The sequence below is a fragment of the Euleptes europaea genome, chromosome 3, assembly GCF_029931775.1.
Source record: "Euleptes europaea isolate rEulEur1 chromosome 3, rEulEur1.hap1, whole genome shotgun sequence".
Classification (NCBI taxonomy): Eukaryota; Metazoa; Chordata; class Lepidosauria; order Squamata; family Sphaerodactylidae; genus Euleptes; species Euleptes europaea.
The window spans coordinates 5,383,134-5,395,905 of record NC_079314.1 but is presented as its reverse complement, the minus strand read 5'-3'; the positions used below and the strand labels follow the sequence as shown (position 1 = coordinate 5,395,905).

Here is a 12,772-nt window from a genome sequence, read left to right as displayed (position 1 = left end):
CAGGAAGGCTGGGGGCTGGGGGGGCGGCTGGCACTGTTTTCCTGGCAGGAGAACAGTGTGCCAGGCAGAAGTTCAACAGGTGAAGGTCTTTCCCCATCACCCAATGCAAGGACATTCACCTGCTGAATTTCTGCCTGTTGCAGAACGTATTGATGTCCTGTTTTCCTGCCCTGAAACAGAGGAGTGTTAGTTGTTCTTCTGGGGAAACGTTCATGTTGCCATCACTACACGTATGTTTGCCCTAAGAGGGCCGATAGCGCCTCTCTTGGGCCGGTTCAGGTTGGTAAACTGAGGGAGGAGCCAGGCTGGGCTCTGCTCTCAGAATTGGGAACCTGGGAACTGAGTTTGGAGCACTGCACATACTAACCCTGCCTGTTCACTGTCCACGTGTCTGCTATGTGACCCTTGTTGTGGGTGGCTCTATTGTTTTATTTATGTCGTTTATTTATATTCCGTCTTTTTCCCCACTGGGGACCCGAAGCGGCTTACATCGTTCTTCGCCCCTCCGTTTTATCCTCACAATAACCCTGTGAGGTAGGTTAGGCTGAGAGTGTGTGATTGGCCCAATGTCACCCAGCAAGTTCCCAAGGCAGACTGAGAATTCGAACCTGGGTTTCCTAGATCCTACTCTAGGCTCTACACCATATTGGCTCTTGATCTGTAATACTGGGATACTAATATTCATCTTTCCTTGCTTTCGATGTTGGGGTTATTGAGAAACAGCAGGTGAACACACACAGTGCTATACAATGCTTAATGGTAGCGGACGTTACATCCTGTAATTTTTCAGGGTAAGGGATTTTGACGGGGTCCAGAGAAGACCCTTCCGGAAGAAGTGATGGTTTTGCTCTGTGGAAGATGTACCTGCCTGGTGTTAATAGGGTTGCCAACCTCAAGGTGTTGGGTGGAGGTCTCCCAGAATTACAACTGGTCTCCAGGTGACAGTTTTCCTGGCCCCACCAGGCTCCACCCCCAAAATCTCCAGGTATTTCCCAAACCAGAGACAACAACCCTAGTTGTGTGTGGGATTAGGGCCTAGGGTAGGGTTGCCAGCTCCGGGTTGGGAAATACCTGAAGATTTTGGGGGCAAAGCTTGAGGAGAGCGGGGTTTGGAGAGGGGAGGGACTTCAATGCCATAGAATCCAATTGCCAAAGTGGCCATTTTCTCCAGGGGAACTGATCTCTGTCACCTTGAGATCAGTTGTAATAGAGGGAGATCTCCAGTCACCACCTGAAAGTTGGTGACCCTAGCCAAGGGCCAGAGATAGCCCAGTTCTCTGCCTCCACTAATTGCACCATCCCGGTTTCTTTGCACGTAGAACAACTCATGGATCCGAGACCATGATGAGACAGGATCCACGCACTCAGGAACGCCAGGGCCCTCCAGTGGTGGGATTGCATCACAAAGTGGCGACAACTCCAGTGAACAAGGTGAGGATGGCCGGGACCAAATGAACTGGGAGGAGGAGGAACTGCTGAGGATAGAGAGTCTACCATCTCCTCCGGAAATTATGTTCCCCTACTTCCTGGAACAAATAGGCTGCTCAGGTTTTTAAAAAAGAGGGGGCTGAAAGACATCAGGTTTGGTCACTTGCTGCTTTGGTGTCACTCATTCCCCTGAACTTGGGCAGTGCCTTTCAGGGAATGACTTTGTTTGCACAGTGGGCAAATGAAGTCTGTGGGCAAATGAAGTCAGTGGCTGCCAGCTTGGAGGGCTTTAAGAGGGGAGTGGACCTATTCATGGAGGAAAGGGGTATTCATGGCTATTAGTTAGAATGGATACTAGTCATGCTGCATACCTATTTTCTCTAGTATCAGAGGAGCATGCCTAGTATTTTGGGTGCTTTGGAACACAGGCAGGATGGTGCTGCTGCAGTCGTCTTTGTGGCTTTCTGGAGGCACCTGGTCGGCCGCTGTGTGAACAGACTGCTGGACTTGATGGGCCTTGGTCTGATCCAGCAGGGCCTTTATTATGTTCTTATGTCATTTTGGAAAGAGGTCAATTCTTGCATTACATTGTCCTTGCTCTGAATAGAAGCTGCAGCTCTTAAATGGTGCCAAGAAAGACTTTCCCTGCACTGTTTTCCCTCCTACTTTGAGCCCCTTTTCATGGACAAAGGGGGGGCTGCACAGTTTATCACAGGCATCCTTACAACAACCCTGTAAAGTAGGCCTGTAGAAGAGCTGGGGAAGAGCTGCATTTGAGACCTGCTGCCTAGCGAGTGACTTTGTCTTTTGCAGAAGATTATTGAGATTTTTAAGCCCTCTGAACACACACTCAGCCTAACCTACCTCACAGGGTTGTTGTGTGGATAAAAATAAAGGAGAAAAGGACGATGGAAGCCACGTTGTGGAGAAAGGTGGGGTGTAAATGAAGTAAATAGCTAAATAATAAAATGTCATTATTATAGTAAGGGGGGAAGGCCCCGTCCAAAATATCTTAAGATCAAAGGGGTCTACTTGCATGTCTTTGGAATCTACAAAGTAGCAGGGCTTAGAGTTTGATTGGGGGTGCACAATTAGGGATGCCAGCATCCAGGTGAGATCTGGGGATCCCCCGGAATTACGGTTCATCTCCAGACAACAGAGATCAGTTCCCCTGGAGAAAATGGGATACTTTGGAGGGTGGGTTCTGTGGCATTGTAACCCACTGAGGTTCCTGTCCTCCCCAGGCTCCATCCCCAAATCTCCAGGCATTTCCCAGCCTGGATCTGGCACCTCTACCCCCTATCCCCCGCCGGTGGTCGGGGGGTGGGGGGAACCTGGCAACCCTAGGTGCACTGTTGTGAGGGTGTTCAGTGTGTGGGCGTCAGACGCTTCTTCTGTATTCTAGTGCTTTAGGTTCCTGTATGTCTTAAGCCAGAAGGTATTGACATACAGAGGGCATGTGTGTGTCCTCTCCCAGAACATCTCTGCCAGAGTGCCATGGGAAGCAGAGGTTATAGTAATTATAGCGACTGTCGGTGTGTGCTTGCGTGTGGGGATACACACTTGCACATGGAGGCCTCTCTGCATTCCAGCAATCGCCATCTGTTGAGCAAATAACCCTGAGAATGGGGGCATCCAGCCGAAGAAAGGAAGAGAAAAGGCAAGGGGAAGGGAGGAGAGCCGGCAGCCCTCAACGCTGGGGGTCACTGTGGGGGTCACCGTTGCTGAGCTCCGACCCAGCAGCCCCGCGGAACCTCTCGGGCCGGCTCAGATGTGGCCGGGCACAGAAGTCGGCTTCCAGTTGGGTGTGCAGGAGACGAAGTTGAGGAGCGGGGGGGGGGGGGTAGATCTGCCTGGGGAAGACTGGAAGTATCTAGCATAGAGGTGGAGGGAAGGAAGGATGGGGAGAGAAGGCAAACTGAGCCTGGTTTTCCAAATGTGGTGGTGGTGGGGGATCTCCTCTCCCACCCCCTTCCCCAGCTCTGCTCCTCACAGTTGGGGCCGTCGATGGGACTCTGCCCTTGAAGATGAGGCTGTCTGACGTGCACCTGAGAGACAGACATCTCTGTCTGCCTCCCCTGCCGGTGCTCGGAGGGTTCCCAACTCCAGGTTGGGAAATCCCAGATTTGGGGGTGGAGCCTCGGGAGGGTGGAGCCTGGAGAGGGGAGGGAGTTCAGCATAGAGTCCACCCTCTGAATCGGTAGGGTTGCCAGCTCCAGATTGGGAAATACCTGGAGATTTGGGGGACGGGGCCTGAGGAGGGTGGGGTTTGGAGCGGGGAGGGACTTCAATGCCATAGAGTCCACCCTCCAAAGCAGACATTTCCTCCAGGGGAACTGATCTCTGTCATCTGGAGATCAGTTGTAATAGAGGGAGATCTCCAGCCACCACCTGGAGGCTGGCAACCCTATGAATCTGCCATATTTCTTCAGGGGAACTGGACTCTAAATCTGGAGATCAATTGTAATTCCAGGAGAACTCCAGCTTGGAGTCTGGCAACCCAAAGCGACTGTCTTGGGGATGGGAAGAGAGATACGGTTAGGGTTGCCAACCTCCAGGTACTAGCTGGAGATCTCCTGCTATTACAACTGATCTCCAGCCGACAGAGACCAGTTCACCTGGAGAATGTGGCCGCTTTGGCAATTGGACTCTATGGCATTGAAGTCCCTCTCCTCAAACCCCATCCTCCTCAGGCTCCACCCCAAAAACCTCCCACCAGAGGCGAAGAGGGCCCTGGCAGCCCTAGAGACGGTGCAGGAAGCCACAGTAGGAATCTCTCTTTGCACTTCCCAAGAGTTTAGCCTTTCTGTTTCAGTTTTGCTGTATGACCATCTCTCTAGTCCCAGATTTCCCCCCTCTGCCAGATTTCCCCCCTCAGCGTGGTGTAGTGGTTAAGAGTGGCAGACTCTAATCTGGAGAACCCAGTTCGATTCCCCACTCTTCCACATGAAGCCTGCTGGGTGACCTTGGGCTTGTCACAGTTCTGTCCGAACTCTCTCAGCCCCACCTACCTCACAAGGTGTCTGTTGTGGAGAGAGGAAGGGAAGGAGACTGTAAGTCGCTTTGAGTCTCCTTAGATAAAATTGGGGTATAAAACCTAACTCTTCTTCTTCATTGCCATTATTCATAGATTAATAAAAAAAATCCTTAAGATAGATTGGAAGCCCACGCTGGGCAGGGACTTGGCTGGCTTCTGGCACAGCAACAGTTAACATCTCATTCTCTGCTAGATGTTGGTCTCAGGGTGCTGGATCTTTCCTGGAGGCAGTGAATGGTATCTCGCATTCTGGTTCCTACATTCAGCCCAGTGCTCTGACCACTAGACAATATGCCCTTATCTCAAATCAGTGGCCTGACCCCAATATTACAGCCCCTGGCATCTCTCTCCCCCCCCCTTAAGGCCAGTAGTGTGTGTGAGAGAATGGAGACCCAGATGGTGTGCGCGCGCTCTCTCTCTCTCTCTCTCTCTCTCATTCCAGGCTGAATGGTGGGGTCCAAGGGTCAAGGGGTCAGTCTGGATGCAGAGGGGGTGGGGGCAGCTAGCTTTTTTTGCAGAGCAGAGTGCGGGTGGGTCACATGCCTGCTGGGGGCTGGATGGGTATGCTTTTTTGTACAACATCCCTAGTTCTGCAGTGTAAGTCAGTCTTTGTAATGGAGTGTGTGTTTGTGCGTGTGTAACACGTGGTGGGAGACAGCTATCAACCCCCCCCCCCATATAAACTGCAGAATTGCAGTGGGAGAGGCAGATGTGGAGAATGCACAGCCAGAGCATTTGCACAAGCCTCCTGCTGGGGAGTCATGCTAGATGTTATCTTCTTGTTCTAGCCCTACATCTTCCAAAGTAAAGGACAATATAAGGTTGGTGGGGGGAAATCAGCAGGCAGGCGGAGGAGTGCTTAGCCTTCCTCCAGCACCTGCTGATTTTCTCTTTCAAGTACCCCCCTGGACCCCCCTTGCCTTTTCTGAGACCTAGATGTGTGTGCGAGAACTTTAAAAATGATGGGGGCAGGGGAGTATCTGCAGGTGAGAAAATGCACCCAGGGTTAAGCTGCCCCCTCTGCTTCCTCCATTGCAAATGTCACCTGCCCGACTCCTACATCGGCATCACAAGGAAAGTGTTGGATTGGGAGCCCTGCTGGATCGGACCAGGGGCCGACCAGTTCCTCTGGAGGTCCAACAACAGGGCACAGAGGCTGAGGCCTTCCTCTGATTTTGCCTCCTGGCCCTGGGATGCAGAGGTTCCCTTCACGAGTGGTGAAGGTGGGCTCTGTGGCATTCTACCCCATTGACGTCCTGCCCCTCCCCAAACTCCACCCTCCTCTGGCTCCACCCCTAAAATCTCCAGGTATTTCCCACCCAGGCTTGGCAACCCTAGTTCGTGGGCCGTCACCCCACCCACTGGTAGCAAATTCCTGTCCTGTTCTTAATTCCTCGTCACTTTCCCTTGTCATATTTGGCTTGACCTTGAAAGGTGGGCCTGACCGTTTGACTCTGAAAGATGGAGGTCTCCATGTAAACCCAAAACTGGCTTAATGGGGTTGTACCTTGGAAAAAAATCCCAAAGCATTTTCCGGATTGTCACTGCCGCTGTAGTTGTGGATATGTTTTGCTGGGAGTGTGCAGAACCGCTTGTGATTCCACCACACAACATGAAAGGAAATAACGGAGTTCTTTATCGGTGGTATCCTGTCTTGATTCACAGACCATGGAAAATACACCAGGCATAGTGGAATGATGCATTTAGGATCTTGTGCGACTGCAGAGCCCTAACTTCTGGAACGGAAGTGAAAAAGAACAGATTTAAAGCGTTGCATTCACCCCCACCCCCACCCCCTGATTACACGTGGTGAGAGCCTGCTGACATAATGCAAACTTCACTGCAGGGGTGAGGCTCCTGATGGCCAAACGTTAGCCTTTCAGCTTTCCTGAAGAAGCCCAGCTCCAGAAATGTAGTGGGAATTTTGGGGAAGGCGGAAAGAGAGGCCTTGCAGTGGTGGGGAAGGTTGCCAACTCTGGGTTGGGAAATTCCTTGAGATTTGGGGCTGGAGCCCAGGGAGGTTGAGGTTTGGGGAGGGATCTCCTCAGCAGGGTATAATGCCATCAAGTCCACCCTCCAAAGCAGCCATTTTCCTCAGGGGAAGTGCTTTATGTACTCCAGTTCTCCAGGCCCCACCTGGAGGGTGGCAACTCTAAATGGTGGTCTTTGGCAGTAAATGGCTTTGCTTGGGCAATCTCCACAGCATAGATCAGGAAGATAACAGAGTGGAGGTGGATTGATTTTTGTATTTTAGGGTGGGGGTAGAGAAAGAAAAGCAGGGTGGGGCCGGTGATCACGTGGGGGCATGGGTGATGGCTGGTGAACCCCCCCCCCCCAACAGCCTTGCTTTCTCTGATGCATAATTAACTTTCCCCTCTGGGCAGGGCTTTTAAACTGCCTTTTAGCCGGAGGATAGAAAAGCGTAGCAGCTGTTCCACTGGGGTAGGGTTTGGGTGGGGGGAAGAGGCAGGATTTTGTGTTTGCCAGGCAAGGCCTGTGCAGTTGGGGAGGGGGGGGGAGCATCAGCTAGCAGAGTTCTGCTCTTTCTGGCTCCCTCTCCCCTTTCCTTGAGAACTCATGGGAAGCAGGAGGCCCTGTTTATTTTTAATTGTTCAAGCCCCAGAAAGAAAAGAGGATAGGGAAAGACTAGATAGAAGCAGGTGGGGGTTTCTTTGCAAGTGGGGGGATGCTTGTTTTTTTTCCAGGGGGCAGGGTGGATCACAAATTAAGACGGGCCCAAGGGGAGTTCCAATAATCTAGTATTTTATTGAGCCTTTCTCCAAGGAGGTCAGAGTAATGTATATATTTCCCTCCTGCATTTGATCTCCACAACAACCCTGTAATGTAGACTATGCTGAAAAAGCCTGATCTATTCTTCTTTGCCCCTGATGTGCTATGGTGGGTTTTTTTAAACTTGTAAGGATATTTTTTAAAACTGGGGAGGCAGTGATTCACTCTACCACCTTGGGATTTTATCACCCCGCTTTTTTGCATTAGTAGACCTGGTCTAAGTCTGGCTGTCCTAATAATACTTGGCACTGGGTTAGTCCAAAGCACTTCACATACTTTCCCTGTGATTTCCCTACAACAGCTTTGTAAGGTAGGATAGTGCGAGTTCATGGGTAAAGAGAGATGCCCAAGGAATGCCTTGTTCACAAGCCTCAGTTACTTCTCTTGGACAAGGTTTGGATCACCACAACAATGTGATGATTCTTGCCCTCCAGTACTTTTATTTTCCCTTTTGGAATGACCCAGTAGGTCCATTTGGCTTGGGCTCTGATGGATACCTCTGTCAGAACTGACTCAGTGTCCATGAAGGGGCCTCACCCCCAGTCATCTTACTGGTCTGCTTCGGGATGGTGGCGGTGGAAATTGCCATCAAGTCACAGCCGAGTTATGGCGACTCCATAGGGTTTTCAAGGCAAAGAGATGTAGAGAGATGGTTTGCCATTGCCTGCCTCTGCATAGTGACCCTAGATTTCCTTGGTGGTCTCCCATCAAAATACTAACCAGGGCTGACCCTGCTTAGCTTCTGACATCTGACAAGATCAGGCTAGCCTGGGCCATCCAGGTTAGGAATAGATAAACAGAGGTGGTTTGCTATTGCCTGCCTCTGTTTCATGACCCTGGACTTCCTTGGTGGTCTCCCATCTAAGTACTAACAAAGGCTGAACTTGCTTAGCTTCCGAGAACTGATGAGTCTGTCTCTCATGCTGCCTTTGACACAGTCAGTTTGCTTGAAGTCTTCTCCTGAATCTTCTGCAGTGATGAAGAAGGTTCTGGATCCCATGCTCAGTTCCCACAGGGCATATGTATTCCCAGCCCATGGTGGTCATGCATTTACACATCCATGGATGATGGCATGTTAGTCATAAGGGCTCAGTGGGAACTTTCATGTTCAGAGACAGCATACCTCTGGATACCAGATGCCGGGGGACAAACGGAGGAAAGTTATTACTGTTGTGCTCTTGTGAAATGCTCTGTTCTCCTTGCAATGTAGCTATTGGGTGTGCAGCTGTCTGCTAACTGTGGGCCAGCAAGCGAGCAAGATGAGACAATCTAGATGTTCGCTTATTACTGAAGACCCAAGTTACTTCACAGTTTTCAATCTCCTACAGTCCCACAAGTTGAACTTTCCCCTCTTGCCTCTAGAGAGCTATATCCATTCTGGGCATGGTGCCATGTCTCCCTCTAGTGACTATATTAAGTATGACTTCCAACCACCTGTGTACTTGAAGGATGGTAGCCTTTCTGCCTTCTCCTAATAGGGTTTTCTCTCCCCTTTCCTTCTTTGTTTCCCTCTAGGGGACTGTCTAGATAACAGCGTGGCTTCCCCCAGCACGGGAGACGACGACGACTTGGACCGAGACAAAAAACGGAACAAGAAGCGAGGGATCTTCCCCAAAGTGGCCACGAATATTATGCGAGCGTGGCTGTTTCAACATTTGTCGGTAAGAACCTGCATCTTTGAGGGCCGTCAGTTTGAGAGATGGATGTGGACTCTAGAGTAGTGTCCTTCATGCTTTCCTGTCCTGAAACCCTCTAAGCTGTAAACTCTGAATCACATGACAGGATGTCACATGGCACCAGAGGCAAGTGACAGGAAGAGGGCCAGTCAAAGTTATGACCTCACTGAGGTCAAGAGATGGACAGTGGGCAGTAGCGCTAGAGGGCCAGAGATCAGAACTATAAACCAAGCATTGGGAGTTACACCTTATGGGGGGGATAAACCAAGGACTGGTGCCTTTCCTTTTTCTTTCTTTTTTTTTTAGAGCATTTTATTAAATTTATTGTTAACAAAATTACAATAAACAAAAAGGAAAAAATGAAACAAACAAACACAGAGACAAAAAGATATTTCCATTTTCGTTTGTATTGAATATAAATCTAGTTAAGAAATGACAGCCTGTTCTCTAGCTACATATACAAAAAAAATTTAAAATTATTCTTACAACTAAAAAATCAAACTTTTCTCTATCATTCCTACATTCTTATTCTTCTACTCTTCCATAAGATGGAATCCTTTCCAATACAACGTGTCCCGGCCTCAACATTCTTAGTGAAAGGTGGAAAGCCCTTAGTGAAAGCCCTTGTTCATTATGCATGTGTGCTAGGAGTGGAGAGGGGTCATGGCTCACTGGCAGAGCCTCTTCTTCTCATGCAGAAGGTCCCAGGTTCAATACTGACCTTGATGGGCTTAGCTCTGATTCACTACATGGCCGGCTTCATGTGATCATGGGTGGAGCAAGTCCTTCCCACAAACAGCCCCCCCCCAAATGGCATTAAACTGGCTTGAGACCCAGCAAATGAGACTCCACAGCCCTACCTAAGGGCCCTGATCCACGGGTCCACTGGTCCAAAGGATGACGAGATCCTAGAGAACTACTGCCAGCCAGTGAGAGGTCAGTTTTGTTTAGAAGAAGAAGAGTTGGTTTTTATATGCTGACTTTATCTACCACTTAAGCGAGACTCAAACCGGCTTATGATCACCTTCCCTTCCCCTCCCCACAACAGACACCCTTTGAGGAAGGTGGGGCTGAGAGAACTGTGACTAACCCAAGGTCACCCAGCTGGCTTCATGTGTAGGAGTGGGGAAACAAATCCAACTTACCAGATTCAAGGCCACTTGCAATAATATTGTATTGCAATAATATTGTATTGGGGAGAAAGGAGGGTATCAATGAATTAAAGAAATAGATAAGGGGAAGGGCTCTCAACGATGGCAGGAGGAACGGGGGCCCTGGAAGGTGAGAGCAAGAGCTGATGGGGGGCGGCAGGGCAAAAGAGACTGGCCCAAAGCACCCGGATCTGGGAGGGGCCTTGGCAAAGTGGTAGAGCCTCTGCTTGGCATGCAGAAGGTCCCTGATTCAATCCCCACATTTCCAGTTACAAGGATCTGGGAGCAGGTGATGCAAAAGACCTCTTCCCAAGATTCTGGAGAGCCACTGCCAGTCTGAATAGACAGTATTGACCTTAATGGACTAACAGCCTGATTCAGCCAAAGGCACTTGCATGAGTTCGCATGCTACAGGATGAGATGCACTATAATGGCACACCCACAGCCTACACTACAAATTGAAAACTGGTTCGACATTTGATCTCTGAGCCAAGGAATCGTGGAACAGCTTTTATTCGCTGCACTTACCTCTTCCACTGTTAGATATCTGATGAAGAGAGCTTTGCCTCTCAAAAGCTCATACCCCACCCCACCCCACCCCAAATCTGTTTGGTCTCCAAGGTGCTACCAGCTCAATTTGAGCGGTTCTACTGCAGACCAACACGGCTGCACTCTGAAACTATCTTCAATTCAAAGGGGTGTTCGTAAGCTACTGCCACCGTCTCCTGCCCTGGCACCTGCCAGGCCCAGCCCTTGAGCCGTAGCTGTCTGGCATCCTTGCAAGTATATCCTAGAAGCTGATCTTTGACAAGTTGCCTTTAACTGCAGCTTCTCAGCACCAGGCGACAATTCCGAGAGGGAAACTGTGACAGTGAAACCGGATGGCAGCCGGCTCTGAATGACTTAGATTTGCAACATGGCGATGCACATAATCTCTCCCAAGAGTTTGGGGGATGCTGTGGCCACTGACTCCTGCCTGTGAAGCTCTTTGCCGCAAGGGCAGGGGTTCCAGTGGGGTTCAGGGGTCCACAGCTCTTTACTTGTGCCGGTTTTTGGAACGGTGAGCGGACAGCTTGCGAGTGACGGGCATCCTTCCATGGCTGCCACCCTGACATCCCTCTCTCCTCCTTGCCTGCCCGCAGCCCTGCCAGGCAATTAGGCAGGGCCTCTCCCTGGTTAGTTAAACAAAGGCGAGTTAATGAGCGCTGGCCAATTAGTGGCTAATTGAAGGAGCTATAAAGCTATTAGAGGCTGGTGAAGGGTAATCAATTCTAGCCAATTACCCTGAACACATTGGCAGGGAGAGGGGTGGGAGGAGGGAACTGACGGCTAAGCTGAGTCTTGCCCAGCTCAAGAGGCATTGCGGGGGGGGGGGTGATGTAGAGGAAGCCAAATGATTCTTGGAAGAGCCTGGCCCTCTCTCTCCCCTGCCTTGTGTGATGCTAAAGGTATGGGGGCTAGGACAGAAGCTTACGCAGCAGCAGATTGGGACTGTTTTTTTTTCCATTGGGGTTTCAAATCATGTTTCCTAGCTTGTTCCTAGATTCGAGACCAGTAGCACCTTAGAGACCGACAGGATTTTTGGGAGCATGAGCTTTCAACAGTCAATGCTCCCTTTGTCAGATACTTGCCAAGGAAGTTCCTTGAGTCCCACATGCTGGTCATTGTGATAGGCGCATGAATGGAAGGCGCACACACGCGGTGTTGGTCTTGCCTCTGCAGTCAGAGACGTCTCACCATTTGGGCCCCGTCCCCCAACTGAGAGCAGCATCCTCTCTGCTGTGTGTTTGTATGTGTGTGTAAAGTGCTGTCAAGCCACGGCTGGCTTATGGCAACCCCTCATAGGGTTTTCCAAGCAAGAGACAAACAGGTAGTTTGCCATTGCCTGCCTCCTCGCAGCGACCCTGATATTGCTTGGTGGTCTCCCATCCAAATACTAACCGGGGCCAACCCTGCTTAGCTTCCAAGATCTGACAAGATCCAGCTAGCCAGGGCCATCTAGATTAGGGCATCCTCTCTGGTAGCTTTTTCCTTTTTACCCGTAGAGGTGATTGGCCACCATATCTAGGAGAACATACAGGAGATCACCAGAGATTCACAAATAATCTCCTATCTGCCTAGTCCCACCGCTGTTTCTTGGTCACACTATGTTGGGACCCAGTTTGCTTTCAGATATTGATGGGGAACCCATGCTGAGGTCCTGTGGGGAAAGTCAAAGATGGGGCCCAACCACACCCCATTTATTCCCACCCAACCCACCCTGGACAAAACTAAAGTGTCCACTATGTGCGTCCTTTCAACAATGCACCACAGTTTGTATTTTGACTTTGTTCAATTTCCCACCATTTTCTATCAATCCCACCAGCTGTAAGGGGCCCACCCATTGTGGAACCCTAGGCTATTGCCCAGGCTGCCCCATAGATAAGACCACCTCTGCTAACATCTAGGGTGCCCACAGCAGATTGGACGCTTGAACCAATTAGGTCTTTCTGCCCCTTGGTCATAACATAGGAACCCTTGCTTTGCACGGAATCACACCATCTGCTCACATATCAGGGTATTGTCTCCTCTTCATACTGGTGGCAACTTTGCCCAGGGTCTCGGGCAGTGAAAGGTCTTTTCCCAATTTGAAGATTTTTAAGTGAAGGAATTGAACCTGAGACCTTCTACATGTAAAACAGGTGCCCTGC

At 50.2% G+C, this 12,772-nt stretch overlaps 1 protein-coding gene across 2 annotated transcripts in view; it reads left to right on the top strand.

Moving 5' to 3' along the window:
* The window catches only part of MEIS3 (Meis homeobox 3), a 46,036-nt gene that overhangs the window by 26,217 nt on the left and 7,047 nt on the right, over window positions 1–12,772 (top strand). For both annotated transcript variants that reach the window (XM_056845939.1, XM_056845938.1), the window contains exons 7-8: window positions 1,320–1,431; window positions 8,771–8,916. In XM_056845939.1, coding sequence (XP_056701917.1) covers window positions 1,320–1,431; window positions 8,771–8,916 — 258 coding nt within the window. The remainder of the gene's footprint in view (window positions 1–1,319; window positions 1,432–8,770; window positions 8,917–12,772) is intronic.